General features: G+C 43.7%; 1 protein-coding gene across 2 annotated transcripts in view; it reads left to right on the top strand.

The window, feature by feature from the left end:
• ehbp1 (EH domain binding protein 1) overlaps positions 1-26,344 on the top strand; it is a 256,601-nt gene that overhangs the window by 35,853 nt on the left and 194,404 nt on the right. For both annotated transcript variants that reach the window (XM_056292313.1, XM_056292312.1), the window contains exons 3-5: positions 8,066-8,123; positions 8,968-9,063; positions 17,253-17,306. In XM_056292313.1, coding sequence (XP_056148288.1) covers positions 8,066-8,123; positions 8,968-9,063; positions 17,253-17,306 — 208 coding nt within the window. The remainder of the gene's footprint in view (positions 1-8,065; positions 8,124-8,967; positions 9,064-17,252; positions 17,307-26,344) is intronic.

The following is a 26,344-nucleotide window of genomic DNA, read 5'->3' as shown; positions in this document are numbered from 1 at the left end:
CTTTCATTCAAGCCCTGTTGTGGATATTTCTCACAAATATAGAGGTCACTTGAGCTCTTCAACCCGTCAATAACACACATTTTTCTGCAATTTTCGCCTAAACTATATACTTTCTTTTAGCCCTGTGGCATCTAGGAATATCAGGGACACAAAACACAAAAACTGGAATACTTACAGGACTGTAAAGATTCAGGAAATGTATAATATACCCATACTATTTCATTGTGTGAGGTGATTGTGAGCCTTAAATGAGAACTAGACCAAAGCCAGTTAGGTCACAAACTGGTCTCTATACATTTGTTTAAATACACAATCAAAATACATGATAAAAAGGAATACCATAGTGAGGTAATGAACTATTTTAATATTTTAAACAACATTGACATTTACATATTCTTAGTCAATGATACATGTAATCCCATATCATTAGTGGGTATATGTAATGGTAATGGGTAGGGTAATGGGTATATGTGAATATGGTTACATTATTGTTATCAAGCTCTGGGTAACCAAGTCCAGAATCAACATCTTGTGCATCAATAGACTACTACCACAGTAATACCATCAGAATCATCACACTGTCATTCATCAAACTGCTCGTTTCTCTCATCATCTGACTCCCCAAGTTCAAAGTCCAGTTCTGGACCATCCTGCTGTTTTTGGTTACTGCAGGTCTGTAACCTGCACATGTCTGTGCATGGAAGTCCATTTGACAGGCACATGCAGCTTGGCATTTTGCATGAATGCACACACTTGCATGTTAGCATTTCCAAGACCACATCTGGTGCAGGTGGGGAGCGCATCCAGTAAATGGCCAGCTTGCCTTCATCGTCTGTCCATCCATACTCAGTAGGGCTTGGCACCACAGGGTTAGCCTGCAGACAGCACTTCCATATTGCTGCCTGATAGTTGGCTCGTTGAACATGCATAAAGAGACAGTCTCTACATGGTGGCAGCTGGCTGGACTCAACCTCTCCCCTTTTGGTGCAGAAGAGCTGGTAACGCAGTTTGTTCACCTCAGCAGTGCTGCTATTAGCAACATACATCCGACAGGTGAACTGCTCAATTTTCTGGAACAGCTCATCACTCACATTCCATGTCTGTCCCAGTTGACTAAAAGTCTCTTGGCAGGAAGTGTGCTTTCTCACTATCTTCAGGGCATTCAGCTTCCCTCGACCAGTGAATGCACTGACAGTGTCGCAGCCTGTGAAGGCATGTAAGCCAATTAGGCTGTCACAGATGCTGTCTCCAAGTGAACTTGCCAGTTTGGTGATGTCGACAAACCGTGTGCGGTTCTGAGTCCCACACTTCTGGTAGATGGGACAGGTGATGTCCTTCTGGAAGCCAAGACAAAGCACCATGACATCAGTGTCCTCAGCTGTGATGATAACTGACTTTGAGCCCGCATTTGCTGCATGCAATGCATGCAGGAGCAGACGGGTGTCAGCTTCTTCATGTGTGGAGTGCAGTTCTGCTGCTTCCTCACACCCATCTTCTGTCAACTTGTAGCAGGTTTCCTCACAGGTCATGTACAACACCTTGCCATGCAGCATAGCTCTGTATCGTGGGAGTTTCCACTCTTCCACCAGAAACTTGATGAGACTGGTCTTGTTGGAGGAACTGCACAGAAATTTTCTCCACTGCTGGACGTGGTGTCCCCCAGCAAGATTCTTGTACTGGAGAGTGATGTCTCCACCCCGGTTCAGTCGTTCAGCATCTTTGATCGAAGTCTGGTGATAGACATCAAAAACAACATCAATCCTCCCACTCTGTGCTCCCTCATGGAGGACCTGGGTCAAGGCTGACTCTGCCACCTGTGCAAAGGTTTTGTTGTTGCCATTCATTTTTTGGACCAGGCTCATCCCATCAATGATGGAAGTAGATGGGATTGGGATGTCTTCTGCAGGAGATACATTCTTTTCAAGCTCTCTGGCAAGTGCAGCCTTGTTTGTTTTTCGTAAGGACCCATCAGCATTTGCCAGTGCCCATGGTAGTGGGCGCAATGGGTAGGCAAGGACATCCTTCAGATTCACCTTCCTGCTTTCAGCCACCAGGATCATGTGACTGAAAAGGTTTCTATCTGCCTTCAGAACCACATCCTGTGCTTTCTTTCCATGAGCTTGTTTTGTGCTGACATTGGAGAATGTTTTCAGACTTTGCTTGGTCATCTTGTCGTGGAATTTCACAGGTGGTGGGTCTGCATCTAACCTTGTTTGCTGGAATGCTTGGTAGGCCTCTTCTCCTTTCTCAAGAGCTCTCAAGAGATCTATGGTCACATCAGGTGGAGCCATGTTGCCAGTGGAGAGGCTAACCAAATCAATGTCATCAGGGGACATAGGATTGAGCCAGTTATTCTCCATAAGGTCCATGAGAGACTGGACATCTGCTTCATCTCTCTTGATCCTTGGACTCTGTAGATCTGGATGAGACCATTTGCACCTGCCTTGACCTGTCAGGTCTCTCAGCTGTCTGAGGTACATGCTTCTATACTCAGCTGTGAGATAATATTTGGTCACAGCTCCTGACTTCAAGCTGAATCCCTTTGTCCCTCCAGCTGTTTGGGTGTCTTTGTTCACCGTGTCTTCTATAGCTTGGTCAACAGGGACTCGGCCAAAGGGATTGGTGGAGCCCAGTTGGGCTGAGAAGCCTCCTTCCATGAATTCTGTGTACACATCTGGGTGTGTGATGGGCAGCTCAGACATCTGGGCGTAGTAGTAGGGGAGGTAGCGTGCATAATTCATCCTGTCATAAGCAAAGCACCATGGGATCATTGCTCGAATGCTAGCCAAGTGTAGCATCCAGTCTCCCTCTCTGGATGCTCGGATGAGCCCCAACAAGATTTCAACCATGTCCAAATAGGACATCCAGAAGTTCGAGAGGCTGCCGTTTCCACCTCTAAGGAACTCACGGTAGACTTCAAATAGATCCATGATGCGTGTACAAGAGCTGTTCTCGAGGACCTCCTTCAAAGCATGTTGTGAGACTTCTTTCCCAAGTCTGTCAATGGTCTTCAGTGTCTCATTCAGGTGAACCATGTCATTCCTGTGAGTTTCTTCCAACCAGGACAGGAAACCATTCAAGGTCAGTCGCATGAGAGCCTCATACAGGAGCTTGTGTAGTCGCACTGCCCTGTTGTACTTGCGGCCATCCATAACACCAGCAATTGAGCCTTCTGCAATCATGCCAGACTCACTGCAGAGGTCTTTGAGTCCAGCATCTTGGAAACGCTTTCCTATTATTGCCAGCAGTGTGCAGATGGTGTGGAATACCCCAAGCCTAACGATGATATCATGGAACTTGTCATGGTGTTTCCATGTGATCTCGACAGCCTTCGCATACAGGGCTTGGTCAAAGACACAGACAATCTTCCTCAGGCCTAAGCACTGCATGATGCTCAGTGACTGGTTAAGCACCTCGTTGACAGTAGACATTTGTGTCGCTGGAGCATTGATGGTAGGCAGATAGCCTATATTGTTGGGGATGACCGTCATCTCTCCTCGAGTCAGGATGTTGAAGCCTGTCCAGCTGCTGACTGACTGTTCTTCTTGTTGTGACATGCGTGCTAGGACCCAAAGAAGGTTTTTCTCTCTGGCAAGCTTAGTATTGGCTGCAGTATCGGCATCTGACTTTTTGCTTTGTGGTGGCCCTACCCGTTGTCCAGCATTGTAAGTTGGTAACATTGGTGGGGGTCCATCAATGCTTCTCTTCTTTGTTTTGGGAACAGTGGGCATGGGTTGGACAGGAAGTGGGTTGACTGGCTTTGCTTGCACAGCAATCCCATTGACTCTGTGAGATGTTCCCTCACCACTGACAGTTTCTTCAAGACGGTCGATATTGTCTCAGGCTAAAGTTGTGAATATGCCAGGATGGATGTTAGCTGGAAGGGCAATGCCACTCCCTGATGATGAGAGTTTCTGGAGACACAGGGCAGTGTTGATCTCTTCCATCTGTGAATAGGACACACTGTGACCAAGTCGGTTGAGGATGTTTATCAACTCTACATTTCCTGTCAACGATTTGACACTGAATGGCAGAACAATGTGCTTGGAAGGCTTGGTATTTCCACATGTCACTGCATATACTATGTCATGGCCAAATGACTGCAGAAGGCACTGCACTCTCTGGGATGCATGATCAGGATCATTTGAGCCTGTGAGTAGAGAGTACAGGAAGATAATGAGCGACTCTGGAATGGTAGGACATTCTGCTTCTGGTTTGACTTCAGGCGGCCAGGTTTGAGGAACATCTTGACTTTTAATGTCTGCTCTCAATTTGATGGCTGCTTTGGCTATAACATCTTGTGCACTGACACTTTTCAGGGTCTGCAGCTCCCTTTTGAGAGACTCATTTTCTTTGGCAAGTTCCCTCATGGACAAGTTATCGGGATAGAGGAGGAATTTTCCTTTCTCATCAGGGAATATCTGCAAGGCTCCAGCAAACTCACTCTCCAGGTTTCGCCTTATGTGCTTCTTGGTTGATTCCTTGACTTGGGCAATGCCTTGGGAGTTCATTAAAGCTACCAGTCTAGAAGAGAGATCAGTCATTCTCATCACTTGAGGATTGTCAAAAAGCTCCATCCTGATGAAGAGGAACAGCTCATTGTATGCCTTATTCACAGCAGCTTCATACTGGGCTGCAGCATCATCATCTTCATTGCTGGAAACCTCTCCTTTGGAAACCTCTTCTTTGGTGTAAAGTCTATAGCATGACCTGTGGTAGTGCCCTTCAGCTGCTACAAGGTCTCTACTCACAATGGCAAGGATTCTGCTGTCCCTTTTCTTTGTGGCTGCACTCCTGATCTTTGCATCAGCTCGCAGTTCTCGACACTGCACCAGTACTTCTCTCGTATTCTGTCTCTTGGAATATTTGCTGTTTTTCTGACAAAATATGCACTCTGCATCATAAGTCCTAGATGTACTTGGAGCATGTCGAGCTACTCTCTTAGATTGTTTCTCTTCAGCAGAGACACAACTTTTCTTTTCTTTTGCAAGGAGGCCATCAAGAATTTGCTTCATAGTGAAGATACTGCGACACTTTCTGTGGTAGTAGATTGCTGGTATCTGTCCCTCAGGAATGTCTTTTGCCAGTTTCAAAACTGGTGCATGATTTCGTATCTGAGCTGCCCTGAGCAGAGTTCTCCATGAGTCGACACTTTGTAGTGAAACCAGCTTATCTGTATCATCAGAACAGTGGATAATGCACTCCACCCGTGGGCACTTTGGTATTGGGTAAAAACTTGCTTGTTCACCAATGGCCATATTCAGTCAGTTTTCACCTGCCACATACAAACAAATACATGTAACTTAGGTGTATGAACACTACTAAAACAAAGTTTACTTTGCTTCACCAGCGTCATATTACCATTATTTATCTTACATAGCCACAAATAGATACATTACCTAGTTGCTATGCAACAGCTGTATTTTGTCCACATGAGGCCGCTAAAATCAACACAAGATGAAAGTTCCTCGTAGCCACTTTAACTAATCATATTAACATATACATTAAAAGAACATGCTAACATTATGGGAAATTAGCTTACAATCTTCTCCAGAGTGAGACAAGAAGATAGATACCAGTTTCCTCTATATGTGTTTAGTAGAAAGCTATCTGGCTGCACGTTAGCCTAGCTTAGCACAATGAATGGAAGTACACAGTACTGGTTATCCTTGGTTGTTGGCCAACTAAGAACTGTCCCAGAGTTTAAGCTAGGCTAATCAGTACCAGGGGTGTTGAAATGCTATATTTGTAAAAATCTGGGCAAATACACAATCGTGAGAGGCACAGAAACAGGTTTCCTGAAAGAAAAATGAAATAGCTGCTCATTTGGAAAGGTTATCATGTATTATTTTACTTCTGTTAGTGTACCAAATAAAATGGCACCAGTGAAGTTGTGTCACCTTGGGTGATATCGATATCTGGTCTGACCCATGGACTAACTGGCTTTGGTCTAGTTAGTTTCTTAGTAATAATGCTCTTCTAATTTAAGGTTCACAATCACCTCACACAATGAAATAGTATGGGTATATTATACATTTCCTGAATCTTTACAGTCCTGTGAGTATTCCAGTTTTTGTGTTTTGTGTCCCTGATATTCCTAGATGCCACAGGGCTAAAAGAAAGTATATAGTTTAGGCGAACACTGCAGAAAGATGTGTGTTATTGACGGGTTGAAGAGCTCAAGTGACCTCTATATTTGTGAGAAATATCCACAACAGGGCTTGAATGAAAGCTAAGAAGGTCCCCTTTAAAATGATACCAAAGACAATATTATAGAACATTGAAAAATGTCCTGACCATGAGGCTAAACCAGGATATGCACCAGCGTCTAAAATGCAATTTACTTTAGGGGGTGGTTAACTTCATGAGCTGATAACTGTGATACAGCTGCCACTCAGGAATGGTTATCATACCAAAATATCATCTACAGACATGGATCCTTTCAAAAATTATAAGTAAGTTTTGCCACCTTGAGTGTACCGAAATAGGAAATTTTGGGCTCTGGCCCATGGACTATACTGGGGATAGCAACTGACAGCTACCGGGGAAAACAAGCGCTATCTTCCTATTTTGGTTGCGCAATGGTTGATGCACATCCTTTTTGCCGCAGATCGAGCCTCCATTTTCCCCCACGAGATCGTACCCAGTGGCAGACAGAATTTGGTTCTGTATAAGCTTGAACGCGAGGCTTATAGGGAATCAATCTAAACGCCGATTCTATAGCCATTACACTGAACAATCAACATTTATTTCATAATGATAAGCAATAATTATTTTTTACTGCCACTTTAAGATACTAGATTTTATTTTGAAACGTTTGGGGTTTTTTTTTCATCAGACACAATGAAAAGGAGAACTTGATTGTTACAAGAACTGGATGTGTTGGCAGGAAACAGAATTTGATTTCAAAATCAGTGAACTCCAAATGATACCCAAACGTAGTGACCAGTTCTTTCCTTTGTCAGTAAACATGCACCCCTTTTTGACCACAATGTTACTAATATTCATTTACCGCTTGACTTTGATAGAGGAATATTATTGTATTAATAGATTCATTTGTTAATACTTGCAGTAAGGTTAACATCCAGTTAACACTGTCATTTGGTTTCATAGTGGTTTGTTTCTCAAACCGGTGGAAATGCGGGCTGGTTCGTTCAAAATGTTCACTGATTCTTTGGCTAAACACCGACTCAGCACCGACCCCATGTCAGTACAAAAGGGGTGACGTTAATTTGTGGCCAATCTCTATCAATAGATAGACATGTAGTGTTGATATGTTGGATATTTACAACATATATGTTGCAGATATGTAGATAGAGATAGATGCATAGTCTGTCACTGTCAAACTACATGCCTGTTTATTTATCTATGTATATCTGTTTATCTCTGTGCTGTTGTGTATACAGTTGTCAAGCGAGAATACCAGACTTGAGCTGTGTCTCATTATTTATTGATATTGTGTGCGCGTGGGTGTGTGTGTGTGCGCGCATGCATTTCCCAGTGATGATTGTTGGACGGCTGATAGATATGCAAGTGAATGGGTGGATGGACAAATAGATAGATTTAGAAATGGATTGAGAGATGAATGGATGGGTGGAAAGATGATAATCTAATGGATGGATATATAGATTGATTGATAGGTGGATGACTAGATAGATGGATGGATGCATGTATGGGTACTACTAGGTCAAAAGATTTAGAAGTGGATGGATGGATGGACAGACATAGATATGGAAAGATAGCTAGAAGATCTGTTATTTGAGCATACGGTTTGTGTAGAGCAACAGTATGTGTAATATACACCCAGAAAACCTGCCAAGGACCATGCATAGCAAATGAAAAGAACTGCTGTGAGATGCTCATTCCTATGTGCAATGCAAAGTGTTGGGTGACGTCAAATCTCTAGTGAGGCCTTATTCACTCCTCTCCTTCCTTTCTGTCTCTTCGGTGCCTCTCCTTTGTACTCCTTCTCGGTCATCTTTCTCCTCCTCTCCCCTCCACTCATCTCTGTTTTAAAATGCTGACCTCTCCTCTTTATTGATCTCTATGTTTCTCTCTCTTCCAGGCAGCCAGACAAACTTGTTGTGGTTTGGACACGCAGGAGTCGGCGGAAATCATCTAAGGTTTGTATTTGATGAGATTTTAACCGAAGTCATTTGTTGTTTGGGCATCCAGCCAGTTGAAAACGGATGTGAAAATGAAAATGCTGATCTGCATGGGTCTGCCAACACTGTAACTCTGCCTGGAATGGTAGTGAAGAAAACAAGTACTGCTGACAACACCACTATTGCTGCTTCAACTTCCTGCTACTGCTGATACTGATGATGCTACTACTCTAGCTACAATGTCCAGTGTACCAAATACCTTACGTCTCATTTGCAAACTACTATTACTACTACTGCTGCTGCTGCTGCTACTACTACTACTACTACTACTACTATGATACTATTATTGCAGTTGTTATTACTTAAGTTTCTACTACAGCGATTTCTGCTATTACCACTGCTGCTAGTATTATGACCTCTATTATTACACCAACTACAATTGGATATTGTATTATGTTATTATTAGCTTAGCCAATACTTCAGATTACTATTAATTACTAGTATTTCTTCAGTACCATCACTTTTCCTCCTACTGCCATCACTGTTACAGATGGTGCTGTCTGGTTGTGTTTATACTACCATTTATTATACCACTACTACATCCAAGGTAGCAGTAGTCACTCCTCCTCATCCACCCCGCATGAATCTTGACACTTGGCTTGTTTGTCTGTTTGTATTTGACACCTCTGGTTTTGTCCTTGTTTTCCATGTGGAGGTAAATGCTTGACTTTTTTTTTTCTGTTTTCACTTTCAACCTTTTTCATGTTAACCACATTGCATCTAATGTTAACAGGATGAAATGTACAAAAATGAAATTTGATTGATTGATCTATGTGTTGTGGTTTGTCCCGTTGTACCACAGTCCCACAGCTGGCAGCCTGGCATCAAAAACCCTTACAGAGGAGTGGTGGTGTGGCCCGTACCGGAGAACATTGAGATCACCGTTACTCTATTTAAGGTAGGCCGGAACCCTTTTACTGAGATAATCATCGCTTTTTTTTTGTTTTTTGGATTTTCCCCCCCTTTTCTCCCCAATTGTACCCAGCCAATTACCCCACTCTTCTGAGCTGTCCTGGTTGTTGCTCCACCCCCTCTGCCGATCCGGCGAAGGCTGCAGACTATCATGTCTTCTCCTCCGATACATGTGGCATCGCCAACCGCTTCTTTTCACCTGACAGTGAGGAGTTTCACCAGGGGGATGTACCGCACGGGAAGATCACGCTATTCCCCCCAAGTCCCCCCCCCCCAACAGGCACCCCGACTGACCAGAGGAGGCGCTAGTGCAGCAACCAGGACACACATTCGCATCCAGTTTTCCACCCGCAGGCACGGCCAATTGTGTCTGTAGGGATGCCCGACCAAGCTGGAGGTAACACGGGGATTCGAACCGGTGATCCCCATGTTGTTAGGCAATGGAATAGACCACTACACTACCCGGACGCCCCAACCATCACTTATTAAGGGACCATTATTAACGGACCATTTGGCCATCAAGTTGCATGGCTCTCAACCTTTTACATCTCTGCCCATGAATGGAAAATTGAAACATGGGCCTTTTTTGTCTGGTCTTTTTTTTTTGGGGGGGGGGGGTTCTGTTTTTGTTTTTTAAGAAATATGAATGAATCACTTTTTAAAGATATTTTTTGAAATGAATATAATGAATAAAGATTTGCTGATGATGAAAATCTTCTTATGATGTAATAATAGTACTAATAGGTATGATATCACCATCATTATTACTGGTGAGGAGCTAGAAGGGAATTGTAATAGTGGCTGGAGGAAGGTCCTGATAAGTGCAGCAACACACTTGTGTATGTGACTGAAAGAGGAAGAGGTATTTAAACATACTGAGCCTCCGCTGAAAGGCTAACCTGGTGCACAGTATCTTGTTACAAGTCTCAGTGTGTTAACCATAACCCCTGCCTTAAACACAAACCCTCATGTGACTCTGTGCTCATACATGCTAGTGGCTTCTATGTTATCTGAAGATTGTGTTATATGATGCCTCATTTGGTATTAGTGTATTAGACGTACTGCAGATTTATATCAGTAATTTATACTGATACGGTATAATTTATACCTTATTTTACTTTTCAAATGTTTTTTTTTCATGACTGGTTTTAAAACAGTCTGTAAATGTCTCAAACAGAACTGTCTTTATTTCTGTTTATACATTTATAGCACTGGAATCCGTAGCCTCACTTGAGTGCATTCAGTCAGGGCCAGCAAGAGGGAAGATATCTGGGACAGCTCCCCAGTCCATCACAGGGCCCACACTCAGTATTACTCACACACCGTTCATACATATGGATATTTTAGTTTTTCTCATTTCGTTTTTAACATGTGCCTGCAGTCTAGGGCTGCAACTAACGATTATTTTGGTAGTCAACTAATCTGTCGATTATTTTTTCGATTAGTCGACTAATCTAACGATTATTTCTTTCACACCCTCCATCTCTGCTTCCTGAGGGCGCGGATCCTCTTCCGGGCTCCAGTGCACGTTTTACCTCACATGCTTAAGTCTGCACACTTGTGAATGTCGCCCTGTGTCTCTCTGCCTTAACATAACATGATCCCATAGCGAATTAAAATAATGACTCATGAAACATTTGAATTTGGAACTTGTTTTGGAGCTACTTGTTTAATCAAATGCATCATCAATCATAATGAAAACTTAATAAATACATTAAATAATACAAATGAAAGTAAATGCATTATCAATCATAATAAAAACAAAATAAATAAATTAAATAATACAAATTAAAGTGCAAGTCAAAACGTAAAGATAATGTGCAAATAATGTTTTAAAAGTAACTCAAAATAGCAGCCTCTGCCCCAGCACCGCGGTTCTGATGGGGCTGTTAACCTGGTCCAGGAGGGGGACGTGGATCCACTCACTAGGCTCCACCATCTCCAACAGGAGGGGAGAATGAGTCAGCTCAGACAGACCTGTAGGTCTTTTGTTTGCTGTGTGTGAGTGAGAGGAGCTGTGTGTGTGTATATGTGTGTCTTACTCTGATCTCCTGCAGTTCATAAACACTTTAAATTGCAGTGCAGGAACATGAGCATGTCGACGTGCTCTGGAGTGAGGCTGGCTCTCTTCTTTGAGGCGATGTTCCCAGCTGCTGAGAAGAGACGCTCAGAGGGAGTAGAAGTAGCTGGAATACACAAAAACGATTTGGCTTGTGATGCAAGGGTTGGATACTTTGCCTCATTCAATTTCCACCAAGACAGGGGACTTTCTATCTTTGAGAGGGGCTGCTCTCCGAAGTACATCAGCACTTCATTACTGATCGCTTTGTTGCGCGCATCCTGTTCATCATTGGTCTCACTGTCACTGTCTGTTGAGTCACATCCAAGCAGTGAATCGAGAGCTGAAACAGACCTATTTGTAGTTCCCTCAGCTGAGTCTGTGGCATCCTTGTCAGCTGATGCTGCTGTGGCTTCTTCATTCCCACTGGTGTGCTGGTTATTCACAGTACTCCCATCCTTGGACTGTAGGACCAGAGCTTGTACTTTATTCTGAACACTGAACCTCTCCTCCGGTGTCAGGAATTTCAGTTTTCGAAATCGTGGGTCTAGTGCAGCTGCAATGATCTGTTTGCTTGGCTCATCATCTGTGATGGTGACCTCTCTTGACCAGCGTGCAGTGGTCTCCTCTGAAGCAGCCGCCTGGAAGGCCTGCACAGAAGCTGTATCATAGGCAGTGTGGGTGGACTTCAAAAGCCCTCTGACTAGTGGAAGCAGGGCGGGGGCTGTCACATAGCTTTCACCACTCAAGTAGACAGTGGCACATTCAAAGGCCTGGAGAGCTTTGGCCAGTTCATCTAGCAGGGTCCACTGATCAGCTTTGAGGTCTAGGTATTGTTTCCCTCTCTGTGTTACTGCCGGGTCAGACAGAGTCGCAGTCAGTGGCCATCTCTGTTCCAGCATGCGAGTCACCATATAATAGGTGCTGTTCCACCTGGCAGAGACATCTTGGACAAGTTTGTGTTCCGGGGTCCCCATCTGTTTCTGCTTTGTCTTAAGCTTGCTTGAAGCCAGTTCGCTCCTTTTAAAGTGCTCGACGAGACACGTCGCTGCTCCCAGTGCTTTACTGATCTGAGGGTGTTTCAGTTCACGATTGATCACCAACTGTAAAGTGTGGCCTGCACAGCGGATAGACACCCACCCATGTTTTTCCTGCAAGATGTTTGCAGCCAGTACGACATTGGAGCCATTGTCATGAACAACTGCCACAATCTTGCTTGGAGGGATCTCAAACCTTTCCACAGCCTGCTCAATCCATGCAGCAATGTTGGGTCCAGTGTGCCGTTCTTCGAGTGGCATGGTTGTAAGGCAGAAGCTAGTGAGCTCCCAGTCATCACTTATAAAGTGACAGGTGATGCCAAGATATGCCTCTGTCGCGACACTGGTCCAGGCATCAGTTGTCAGGGCAATCTTGTTCTTGGTTGCTTTAAGAGCATCTTTAACCTTACCAAAAGTAGCTTCATACTTTCCCTCCATAAGCTTAGTAAAATGAGTTCTGGAAGGTAAGGTGTAACCTGGATGGAATGTGGTGACCATCTGCTTAAATCCCCCATCTTCAACCATGGATATTGGTCTCATTTCATTGACGAGCATGTTGAGGATGCTCTCTGTTAAGACTCCAGCCATTTGAGGGGTGCATGAGCCTCTCTTCAGGATGAACTCATCCACACGCCTTTGCTTAGTACTAAAATAGAAAGAGAACAAAACAGAAAGCTGTATTAATTATCATCACAATTTGTAGGCTATGATATCAGTTTATCTTAGTGTACTGACTAATACCAATTAAACCATTTAAATGAATAAATATCTTACAACTGAATTATTGATATGCTCCAACCCAGTCTAACTAGCTAACGCTACGACAAGCTACAGCTGATTAGAGCGCACTGGGAAAGCTAGTTGACTGTCTAGGCTACAGACAGCTCACGTTAGCATCGTGTCGTGTTTTTGCAGACGGCAGATTGACTAGCTAAGTAAGATAGCTAGCTAATGTTAGATGGTGCTAACGTTCCCCGTCTCTGCAGTCTTGCCTGCGCTTTAGCCCAAAAAGTTCAATTTTTTTCAACTGAAAAAAAAGAAACCTAGAGCCCATAGTGCAGTAAGTTACTGCAGAGTCAGTGAATGTTAGAACTCGTTAACATTTAGCAATCTTAACTTAGCTAGTTAATACTCCAGTCTGCAAAAACACGACACTCGGTGATAAATGACGGAGCTAAACAACTCTAAGCTGTAGTGTGCTACGCTGCAAGCTTGGTGCTGTTTAGCTAATGTTACATACAGCTCGTTGGTGGATACGCAGAATCCACATAACTGAAATAGCGTTCGCTTAGCAAGCATCACCCTTGAGACGTTCTGTTTTCCAACATGTAACTTAAGCTAACGTAAACATTAAGATACTGTGGCTAACTAGCTAAACTTACCCATGATCCGAAGTAGCAATCATCGTGGCTCCAGGGTGCTTGCGTTTCAGATGCTCGTGCACCGCCGTAGTGCTGCTGTGGAATGCCAATTCGGCTTTGCATATTCTGCATTTAACTGACTTCTTTGGCTTGTCATCTGTGAAATACTCCCAGACTTTTGATAGTCTCGGTCTCGCTGGTTTTTGCTCTTCATTAGCCTCATTCGCTCTCCTTTCCGCCATCGTTCATACGCTTCCTTCTTCTCTTCGTCGTTCATGCAAAATGCAGTTATATCAGACGATGGAAGCGATACTGCCCCCAGCACTTCCTATAGGGCATTGCGGTTACAAATGAACATTTGTGCGGTTTTGAGTTAACGTTACTGGCTCTGATTGTTTTTATACGACGCGTCGAAGCTAAAATTCTGCGTCGACGAGTTTTTATGATCGACGTCGTCGATTATGTCGACTAATCGTTGCAGCCCTAGGCACACTGTTTTTAATTACAATAAATTGCGTTGAATTGAATTTAGAGTCTGCAATTAACCCTAATGATCATGTGTTTGATCTGTAACAAGATACTGAATTACTTGGAAGAAAACCACACAAATGCAGGGAGAATACACAAACTTCACACAATAGACTGGGGTCAATCCCACGAGCCCCTGCTGTGATGCCATTGTGCTAACTGCCATGCACATTTCCGAATATTAAAATGTAAAACAGTGCTTCAGTGATAGCCTGTCAGTCCTCCTAGAAGAACGAGTGAAAAGTTTTTAAGTGCATTGAAACCGTTATGCTGATACGGTCTTCTTCCTATGTCAGCAAGATTTTTTTAGATCCTTCTATTGAAATGGTTTCTTTGAGCACTGCAGTTTTTTGTTTTTTTTTAGCTCACTGTTAAAGAAAAGCACACCCAGAGCTGCTGGGGATTTATAGACCTGCTCAGTGACGCTACAGCAGAGTAAATGCTTGCAGATATGTAGGCTGGAACCCAGGTTCGCTGTTTGTTGGATGGTCGTCCTACTGACTTGTACCAATATGTGGCGGTATTCAGTTGATAGTATTCTCGCATTCTGGTGGGTTTTACATTCTTTCTAAACCATCACCTGCTTAGTAGTTTCGATGAACACTTATTACCGCCTTATAACATTTCAAAAGGCAACCATTTATATGAGAATTAGCATGGTCATGAGTCAGAGGCTTGGTTTCCAAGGCCTGTGCCACTGTTCGTTGAGCACTGCTGCAGTGTTTTGTCCTTGTTATGGACTAACTCCTACTTCCTGCCCCAAGGAAGTCATATAGAGCCTGCAGCGTGATGAGACACAGAAACATAGCCACTCCACACAGCACTGCCACGTTTGTTGGTGAAAGCCACAGACCAAGTCACACTGTATAAGCAATCTAAAACCTCATTGTCTTTGATAGGAAAGCTGTCCCCCTCTTTTTTGGCTGTTTTAGCTAGAGTTGGGTCATCCTTTGACAATTCAAAATGCTGTCTGCAAAATTTGAAATATTCAACTTCTGAATGACTGGGTCACTTGCTGCTGTAAAACTGTGTGAAATACAGAGAATCATTGAAAGGTTGGAATTTTTCACTTTTTTGCCTCTATTTTCATGTCTTTAAAATACACTGCTCTTGTATGAAACCAGTGTGTCCTCTTGATTTGGCAATTTATCTGTCATGCTCTGACTTGAGCTGATGCAGTTGATCCCACCCTTTCAGTGTACCATGCATGTTAAAAAAGGTGGAGCTAAGTTGCAAATACCGTTGGATCCAGGTGTGATGGACCCAACTGTATCTGTAAGTACTGCACTCACAGTAGCTGAGCTCAGCAGAGAGCAGTTTAAACCTGAGGGGAAGGTATACTAGCAGCCAGCTCTGGTTTCAGGTGTATTAAAGGTATTGTCCTGGCAACAAACCGAGTACTGAATACCATGAACATCATTAGACTTATTAATCATTAGCATTTGCGCCTTCTTGTGTCTGTGTGGATTTAGAGAAAGCATGTGACAGGGTGCCGAGAGAAGGTGTGGTATTGTATGAGGAAGTTGGGAGTTGCAGAGAAGCATGTAAGAGTGGTGCAGGATATGTATGAGGGCAGTGTGACAGTGGAGGTGTGGGGTAGGAATGATGGATGGGTTCAAGCTGGAGGTGGGATTACATCAAGGATCGGCTCTGAGACCTTTCTTGTTGATGAATGAGATCAGGCAGGAGTCTCTGTGGACTATGATGTTCATGGATGACATTGTGATCTGTAGCGAGAGAAGGGTGCAGGTTGAGGAGAGCCTGGAGAGGTGGAGGGAGGTATGCACTGGAGAGAAGAGGAATGAAAGTCAGTAGGAGCAAGATGGAATACATATGCATGAATGAGAGGGAGAGGACAGTGGAATGGTCAGGATGCAAAGAGTAGAGGTGGCGAAGGTGGATGAGTTTAAATACTTGGGGTCAGCTGTTCAAAGTAATGGGGGAGTGCACAAGAGAGGTGAAGAAGAGAGTGCAGGCAAGGTGGAGTGGGTGGAGAAGAGTGTCAGGAGTGATTTGCGACTTAAGGGTGCCAGCAAGAGTGAAGGGAAGGTTTACAAGATGGTTGTGAGACCAGCTATGTTGTATGGTTTTGAGACAGTGGCACTGACGAAAAGACAGGAGGCGGAGCTGGAGGTGGCAGAGTTGAAGATGCTAAGATTTTCACTGGGAGTGATGAAGAAGGACAGGATTAGGAACGATTATATCAGAGGGACAGCTCAGGTTGGACAGTTTGGAGATAAAGCAAGAGAGGCAAAATTGAGATGGTTTGGACATGTGTAGAGGAGAGATGCTGGGTATATTGGGAGAAGGATGCTGAATATGGAGCTGCCAGGGAAGAGGAAAAGAGGAAGGCCAAAGGAGGTTTATGGGTGTGGTGAGAGAGTATATGCAGGTGGCTGGCGTGACAGAGGAAGATGTAGAGGACAGGAAGAGATGGAAACGGATTATCTGCTGTGGCGACCCTAATGGGAGCAGCTGAAAGGAGAAGAAGAAGCATTTGCGCCCTCTTGTGGAAGAAAAATAAAATAAACATTCATTGTGCTGAGATTGAATTTAAACAGCATCTCTCAAATTACCGAAATTTGTAGGTAATTCACTCAGGCTAATTATGTGCCACCCCCAATGAAAAGCATATCGTAAAAAACTAATTGAAAACACATGATATTACAACACAACATATACACTCAGATGTGTAGTTTTCTTTACAAGGATTAAGTTGATAAAACATGTTAGTAAGATTATACTCGGAGTCAGCTCAATAGTAAGCCAGTAACATCTTTTAAATCAGCATTAAACCCATTTTACAAACAGGCTTTTCTGTGTGTTCGTAATGATTTCAGCAATACCATGCATATTAGTTTAGTTTTACTTTGCCTTGTTTTATGACAACTTAGTTGTCCATACTTGATCTTATTTGTCTAATGATGGCATTCTTTAACCTTATTGTCTTTATCAACTGTAAAGTACTTTTTAAAAGTTTATGAAAATGTGCTATATAGTTTAATATTCAGTAACATGGTGTTATGTAGAGATGTGCAGTGCAGACCATCCGTTAGATGCATAAATTTTATATTGGAAACCTATAATTGTACAGAAGCAAATGATGAGCCCTTACTGTAAATATGAGGTCTTAATGAAACATGCTTGTTGAGTGATGTAAATTTAACAGGGTTTTACATTGCCTTTGCAGGACCCCCATGCAGAGGAGTTCGAGGATAAAGAGTGGACATTTGTCATTGAAAATGTGAGTACTGTGGTGTGCATATTTACGTCTTTGTCTCCATCTCTCCCTGTATCTACCGCTCCACTTTGACATTCAGATTTGTTGTTTTGTTGACTATCACATGTATTTTGTGTATTTTCAAACTTCTTTTACATCCAGGAAGAGTTGACTGAGTGTGCTCTTTGTTAGTTCTGACCTGCTTTACACGTATACAGTTCATACTTTCTGGAGTTTAGTGCTCAGGCTTTAGTTAAGTGTTTATGGGCACACGGGCATTAGTTGTTGAGGGCAGACCTTAAAAAAAAATAATCCAAAGATGCCGTTCACCCTTTCCCTCTCCCGCCTACATTGTAATTTATAAGTAAAATATTGAAACAAAATAATAACACAAAAACAAAGTTTGAGCATAATGCAGCGGTATTCTTCCTAGGTGAAATCTTAGACCTGGTTGCATTAGACTGGTTGCATTAGATGTACAGTTGCTGCCACCAGCTGGTAAGACTATGCTATTACGTGTCTGTCAGGCCGGATGCCAGCCTACAAAATGTTGACGGCATCACGCTGGCATACAAGCATTGTCACAGTTGTCTGGCAAGAAGCACAGTGTGTTTGTGTTTAGTTTAAAAAACTGGTGTGTGTTGATTTATGAGTCGTGACAGCATGTCGGTCGAGCAGTAACAGTACAGTGCTTTGTGACCACACCATGGAGGCCAAGACATTCCAGTTGTGCTTGTAATATTTTCACTTGGATGATTCATACCATAGTATAGCTCGTACTTTTTCCTAACATAATTTAGCTTGGATGATTTTTTTCCCCTCAAGCCCTGAGGACTGCTGCTTTTTATATCATATCAGAACCAAATGTCACAATGAATGGAGAGCACCTCTAATCCTTCTTTGTTTTTGTGTGTTGTTGATTACAATCCTGTTGTAGGGAATTGTGAGGATATGGGCTCTGATATCGGACATATTAGGCACAGCTTTTTTCTTTGCAATGTTTCCTATGTGAAAGCAAAGCCCATAGGGAAATACATGGATGTTGGAGAGGGACTGGGGGCGGTGGAGAGATGAGAAGAAAGAGAGGTGTGTATGATTGCATGAGGGGGGGTGGATGAAGTGGGGAGGTCTTGATGGGGTTTGGATTGTGGGAAGGGATAAGAGTGATGACGAGAGAGGGATGGATGGAAGAAAGAAAGAATGCTGGGGGGGTGGCAGTGAGGGGGAGACCATTTGGACCAGTACCAGCAGCAGTCTGGTCCGGTGCCAAACAGGAGCCTCCTGTCCATCTGTTCAGTTTCTCACACACACACACACACACACACACACACACACACACACACACACACACACACACACACACACACACACACACACACGGGCACAAACAGAAGCTTGCCAGGAAACTGGATGCCCGCTGTTCACTGTGTTCATTTCCTTGCTCCCTGCTTGTGCCAGGACCATCACAGGATGGCCTAACTTAATACACACACGTCAGGCAGACGCTGTCCTTTTTGTATTGAGTATTACGTAGAATCACGTGCATGTTCTGATGCAGTGTTTGAAAGGCCCATAAAGATAGCAAGGGTGCATCAGATTTACTAGGGGCCACGACCAGCAAATGGACAGGAGTTTGATTTTCTCCACCTTGTTTTCTCTCTCCTCCCCACCCTTCAGATGGTCTCTTTTTGCTGAAAGCTAACATCTTGAATATCATTTTTGTTTAACTGACATCTGTGGACACCGTGCTAATTGCAGTGGTGTTGGAACCATCAAAATTCTAGCTACCCATTCGTAATGACACGGTCGCCAGTGCTGTTGCGTCAACACTTTCTCAACTGCCAAATACCTCAAATAGCCAAGACAGAGATCAACCTGAGTTTCAGCTATTGTTGCAGTCCGTAAAGGTCTATTACAAGCCATTTCTGCTTTTTGGCCACAACAACTTTGCCTCCACATTTCATTTTTGACTCTAGCTGTCTTCTTCTACAGTTAGCGGTCATGTTCAAGACACAAAATGCTATACACTTAATCATTTTTTACACGGAAGTCCCACACGACAGCAATCATTAAAATGACCAGCTACAAAGAGGTTATAATTTGGACCTTTTTTTGTTGTTGTTAATTTGTTTGCTTCGAAATCTTCAGGTTTGTATCTTAGAGAAAACTTAAAGAAGACTCGCAAGCAAACAGATGTCTTTATATATGTACTTGTCTATATGTACATACATATGCACACAGATATCTACAGCTCTTGAGCTAAGTTATATCTATGACAGGGATAGAAAATATTATTAACAGTTATTGGACATGGACATCACATTAAAAAAAACAAAAAACCTTTGAATCCAAAATGGATGTGGAACATTTTGTCAGACTTAAAATTCCTCAGTTGGCAGTCTGAGAAAGGATCACCATTTAACTTTGGAGAGCGGCTGACTTGACTGTTAAAGAAGTCAGTAAAAGCTTGGGATCGGTTTTTGATCAACAGAACAGATGTCTGAAAAACTACTTGGTCTTTGAGGACATGTGAGAGAGCGAGAGAGAGAGAGATGGAAATGGGGGGAGGGAGAGAGGGATGAAAAGGGGGTAGAGAGGATGGGGAAAGATGGAAAGGGGTGGAGCAGGGAGTTGAGAGCTTTGACGGTGTCACTGTATGTACACGTCAAGTGCCAAGTAAACAACAGCAGAAGGCCATTCCACCTCCTCTCCTCTTTGACGGAAAGCAAAGACGACAAGCAGGTCAGCCGGTGTGCAGTGGCCAGAGCGTGGGAGAAAGTGGAGAGAGCGAGAGAGCGAGAAGGATGGAAAAAGAGGAGTTACTTGGTCCGTCCATGTCTCTGCATACCTGACTAATGACACTGAGATCAAAGCTGGGCCAGGCTCCTGACAGCTGGAATGAGAGAGGGGAGGAGGCAAGCCCATAGCCCACCTCCTCAGCTGAAGGCAGGCAGAAGAGATGGAATAACGGGGGGGGGGGGGGGCTTCTGGAAGGAGGGAAGTACGGATGACGAAGCTAAAATGAGAGAGAGGGAGAGAGAGGTTTGCGCTTTCAATTTCTTCCTCTCCTTTGGGCGAATGGTTCCTTTTATTTTGTGATAGAATACAGGCCTCTCTGCTTGGAAGTAAAAAAATGAAACTCTACCAATACAGGCCTCTCTGCTTGGAAGTAAAAAAACGAAACTCTACCTTTCTTCTCGGCTGTTTTATTGAATTTCTTTTCCGAGCACTTCTTTCTTAGAGGACCATTCTGGGATGACAGGTCCTCAGATGCTCCTTCTACTTACCATTGCTTGCTGGTAATGCTTCTATTCAAGAGATTTGTGGGTTTTTTTTTATACTATTGCACTCAGTTTAAGTGCAGAGAAGAATATATGGTACCATAAAGCACAGCATCCTTGCCAACCCCCCCCCCCCGCCGCCGCCGCCAAATAACGAGGCTAATCATATCTTGGAAAGGTTAAAGGGCAGAAAAAAGGGATGGCTTGTGGTTTCACCGTTTTTGGTTGTGATAGGGAAAACAAACGATTTTTAAACTCCCATTAGGTGTGACAGAGCAAAAGAGGAAAGTCATCAATAGGATGACACATGTAAAAGTGACTGACGCATGACAGTGACTGGTCCCATCACCTCGCTGAGCCATATTCACAAAGAAGAACCCGTGCTGCTGCTGTACTTCACACACATACTGGCCTTTCTCTGTAGGGAAGCAAATTGGGCAAGTTAGAGGGAGAAGGAGGGGTAGACCAGAATACTAGAGAAAGATGGGTGTCAGGGTAGAGAGAGAGAGAGAGCGGGGGGGTGTGTGCCAGTGATAGCTTGTGTGAGAGAGAATATGAGACAGAAGAGAGTCTTTGATAAAGATTCCAGAAATGTGTGCGTGTGTGTGTGTGTGTGAGTGTGAGTGAGAGAGAGAGTGGGAGAGAGAGAGAGAGAGAGAGAGAGAGAGAGAGAGAGAGAGAGAGAGAGAGAGAGAGAGAGAGAGAGAGAGAGAGAGAGAGAGAGTTGGAGAGAATGAACACCGAGTGCAAAAAAAGGTGAAAGTGAAGAGGTTGGTGGGTGATCCAAGGGAAATACATCAAAGCCCCTCTGACCCAACCGCTAAGTAGCAGATTACCGTGTGTGTGTGTGTGTGTGTGTGTGTGTGTAAGAGAGAGAGAGAGAGTGTGTAACTCCACTGGCATCCTCATTAGCCCATATTTGACTGTTCTTTGATGATTGTGTGTGAGAGAGAGACTCGGGGATGTATAAATGAAGCGTTTTATCTTGGCATTGAGAGTGGGGCTAAAAGTTCCCCTTTAAAACGATTCAAGGACCAATTTTTTACTCAGGGAATTGGGCAGAAAGAAACTCCTGCACACTGCCCTCTATACTTGCAGTCAGAGATCTCTGAAGGTTGGGTGGGTTCCCAAAACAAATTGGAAGGGATTCCAATGTGGCCCATACAGACTAACAGTGCAATAGCAGAAGGTACAAACCATGTTACCATAGTCAAATAAAGAATTTATTTTTAAAGAAAATGCAAGTTTTTTTAATAAGCTGATTGCATACATGAAACCAAAAATAAAATGCTGACTTTATCAAGTAGGCTATATTTTCAGGTAATTGATGCAGTCTCTTACATGCCTGGCAGCTCCTAACATAATGATCGGATAGGCTATATGGGTTTTAAAATGCTGCCTTTTTATTTAATAGAGTAGATTTAGAAACCAAACTGGACACGAGACCAGCTTGCACAACTTGTCCATGAAAGGAAAGAGATAATTAAAGGCAAATTTGGTCCCAGGATCAGCAGCCAATTCTGGGACTGTTATGATTTGGTCATAGTCGAGTCATCGTGACCCAAACCTTTTTCGCAAATTTAGGAGCTAGTTTAAAAGCTAAAATGCTTCATGAATCACGCTTAGCCAACCCCCCCCCCCCACACACACACACACACACAAACACAAAACACAAAAACCTGTCATTATTATTTATTTAGCCTAAAGATGTTTCATGTTGGTCTGTTTGGTTACTTTTTGTAAGAGCTCACAGTATTTACAGAAAAACAACACACTAACTAATGAATCAACAAATATGTATGTCTGTTCCCAGCGTCTGTAATTTGTTACAGAGCTTCATCGGAGTTCACTCTCACATAGTTGCAAGCAGTGGCGTTGTCAGAGTCCTGGCCCTGTTACAAAACGAAGTGTGACTGTTAAACCTAACTTGGTGAAGTGTTAGGAGACCGAAGCGCCTCCTAAAAGAGCTCACCTCTTTCCCACCCCACTGAGGGCCCCAGATTATGAGACTTGATATATTTTAGTCTTTGGCACCAGTTCAAGGTGTACAAATATTGAATGAGCAGGTGGAAGATGGTGAACTACATAATTTTGACCACCAGAGGGCAGTCCACCCAAGGAGCTGTAAAAACCGAGATTCTATCAAGCAAACGCTTCAAAGTTTATTCAAAAAGTCCTCAGTCCTGGGCTGCCCTCTCCTTATTGTTGTGTTTTTGTCTGTCTGTCTGTGTTTTTGTTATTTCCTGTGTGCATGTATGTGTGTGTGCTTGTGTTGTTGTCTGCCTATTTACTTTTGTTGGTGTTTGTTCTTTGCCTGTAGGAGATAGTGTATGCCTGTACACTCAGGTGTGTGTGTGTGTGTGTGTGTGTGTGTGTGTGTGTGTGTGTGTGTGTGTGTGTGTGTGTGTGTGTGTGTGTGTGTGTGTAATGAGAAAGCACCAGACCACACCAGTCAGTTAGCTGAGAGCCCCCCTCCTCCACCTCCATCAGGTATCTCAACTAATATAAAAGCAGTCAGGATGAATGAATGAACAAGTGAGCGCCTCTCAAAGGAGCACGGAGGAAAGGAGAGGAGAAGGAGAGGAGAGGTGATCTCTCCTGACCCCTCATCAGTCGGCAGAGGAGCGACAGGAAGAATACGCCATTGTGCCTGAGCACCGCAGACGATGAAATTCAAGATCTTCGTGCTGCGCCTTCTGCCTTAATCTGTGAGCCCAACCACGAGGCGGGGGAGGGGAGCTGTTGAGGTGTGTGTGTGTGTGTGTGTCTGTGTGTGTGTGTGTGTGTGTGTGTGTGTGTGTGTGTGTGTGTGTGTGTGTGTGTGTGTGTGTGGGGTTAATCCTACCCCGCCGAATTACTGGCCCCGGCTAGATTGTATTCTGTCATTGAAAATGGCAGTGTCAAACACTACCTTTTTCTCCCCCCTATTTGTTCGTCTGCCAAAGAGAATCGCATAATCAAAGAGGAAGAGGTGGTGGGGGTGGTGGAAGGAGACAGAGGGAGGGCAGGGAGGAAGAGAGGAGAGGTGGCAGGCCTGGAAATGGCTACACAGTAGTATCTCTAAATTGCAAGCTACTCCTTCCATTCACCCTCTTTTAAATAGGCACGTATTATCAAAAAGGTGGGCAAATTGAGGGGTCAAAAGATTGGATGGCTATATTTGACGGCATCGTGCTGACGGGCCCTTTTTGTGTGCGTGTGTGTGTGTGTGTGTGTGTGTGTGTGTGTGTGTGTGTGTGTTAGAGTGTGTGAGTAAGCCGTTGTGTATTCTCAAGCATTTGCATATCAACCACAGCCGGAGATGGTAGAGCAACTTGCCTCATCTTCAAAGCTTTCTTCGAGGATTTACATGTTCACACACACACACACACACACACACACACACACACACACACACACACACACACACACACACACACACACACAGAGTTCTATTGCATTCAAAATGGGAAGCTACTGTTTCGGAATAAGTTGAACGTACAGTGATACAGGCCCTTCTCTCTCGCTCGCTTTCCTTTTCGCGCTCCCCCCCATTTCTCCGGTTCCATCCTCCCCCTCTTTCTCTCTCCCTCCATCGCACCTTGCCCACTTCATTCACATTGTACTAGTGTCCCTCAATAGGTTCGTGTTGAGTTCCGAATATATGGCCTCTCTCGGACCAAGCTGTTGGACAGCCTACCTGCAGTGCTTTGCGAGCATACAGATGTCGGCCGGGTCGTCCTCTATGCAGACAGCTGGTCTTCACGTCTCTCTGTTCTCATCATAACATCTGTCTCAGTGCTCGAGGGACTTACAGCAACACTGCTTAAGGAGTGACAAGGGTTTTCACCTTGAAAGAAGTGAGAAGCTGGTTTGTCCATAGCCCCAGTATGAACAACTGTAATTACTTGGTGGAGACTGCTTGTGTCATCGAGACACTGATCATTTTAATAAAAAATAAATAGATAAATAGATAAATTATATTTTGTATTGAAACTTGAGGTTCTAGGAGATGCTCGCTCACTCAGCTTGTGATGAGGGAAAACAGGCCAACATTGTTGACCACCTCTTTGAATTTGAAAAAAAAAAGAAAATTCATCAGTGCAAGTGTTTGTTCAGTACAGTGTTCCCATCTCTGCCATTAACATCGTCTGTGTGTCTGTGTGTCTGTGTGTCTGTCTGTCTGTCTGTCTGTCTCACTGTTGTGCTTCTTTTTAAGGAGATGTCTTGTCTATTGTGGATCACTTCCAACTCCATTAAGGCCATTTCCACTTCATATACGTCCCACTCTGTTACACACACACACACACGGTCCCATACACAGTGACTTATCCGCTTTTGTGCACACACACACACACGTAAAAACACAAACACAGACACTCATACATACACAACCGCTTACACAGTTTCTCACACACACACACACACACGGTCACACATAGTGACTCATCAACTCATGCACACAGACGAGCTTCCAATCTTACACATGCATCCAAACACACACACACACACACACACACACACACACACACACACACACACACACACACACACACACACAGTCCTCCTTTTTATTGTGCCTGAAGCTGTAGTGCACATTTCTCTGCCCCCTCATCCTCACCCCCCTCCTCCTCACCCCCCTCCTCTGGAACACATTACGTAGGCCAGTGGCTTGTGAGCGTTGAGTGGGCCTCTGGGAAGAGAAACACAATTATTTCAGCCCTCGGCTATTCACGCAAAGGTGACAAAAGCTGGTATGAAGTATGAAATCCCAAAAGTTTCCCCCCCAACGCCGAGCTCCACAAATTGGGATTAATTTGAGCTCGTGTGCATGCGTGTGTCTCCAAAGTTTTCGCCTTTACTCACTTCTCATTACTGAGATAGTTTCAGGGAAACTTGGAGGACCTAATATGTTTCATGGTGAAAAGGAACACTGTGTGTGTGTGTGTGTGTGTGTGTGTGTGTGTGTGTGTGTGTGTGTGTGTGTGTGTGTGTGTGTGTGTGTGTGTGTGTGTGTGTGTGTGTGTGTGTTTGTGTGTTTGCAGTTTGATATAAAGAAAGAACCATTTGTTGAGAACGTAAAGGGCTTAATCACATTTAAGGTGAATATGTGTATTCATCAGGCAATTAAAAAATGGTTTGAAATTTGAAGGGTAGCGCTTGTAAAATTGTGTGTGTGTGTGTGTGTGTGTGTGTGTGTGTGTGTGTGTGTTTGTGTGTGTGTGTGTGTTTGCAGTTTGGTATAAAGAAAGAACCATTTGTTGAGAACGTAAAGGGCTTAATCACATTTAAGGTGAATATGTGTATTCATCAGGCAATTAAAAAATGGTTTGAAATTTGAAGGGTAGCGCTTGTAAAATTGTGTGTGGGTGTGTGTGTGTTGGTGGGGTGATGGGTGGGGTGGGGTCAGGGGCTTTCCTGGTAGGGGATCATACACCCCACACACACATTCCAAATTAATTTAATCTAATTAATCACCCTGAGGAGAGGCAACAGATGCTAGTGATTACCCCCCTCCCCCTTGCCAGAACCCCTCCCTACACATGGACACACACACACACACACACACAAACACACTCTTTCTCAAAGGTGCATATACTGGTATGATCTCTCTTTGACACAGATAATGTAAACACATAGTTACACACATAAAGGTACAGTCTCCACACACACACACAAAGACATACAGCCTCTCTCCCTTCTTCTTTCTCTGTCCCACTCACACACTCACACTTTATCAAATCACCATAAAATACACACCTATTATTAATAAGAGTGTTTAGCATTGACCGCCAGGGCTGC

Source organism: Lampris incognitus, chromosome 13, assembly GCF_029633865.1.
Source record: "Lampris incognitus isolate fLamInc1 chromosome 13, fLamInc1.hap2, whole genome shotgun sequence".
Taxonomy (NCBI): domain Eukaryota; kingdom Metazoa; phylum Chordata; class Actinopteri; order Lampriformes; family Lampridae; genus Lampris; species Lampris incognitus.
The sequence above is the reverse complement of the archived record's forward strand: the minus strand, read 5'-3'. Positions and strand labels throughout refer to the sequence as shown.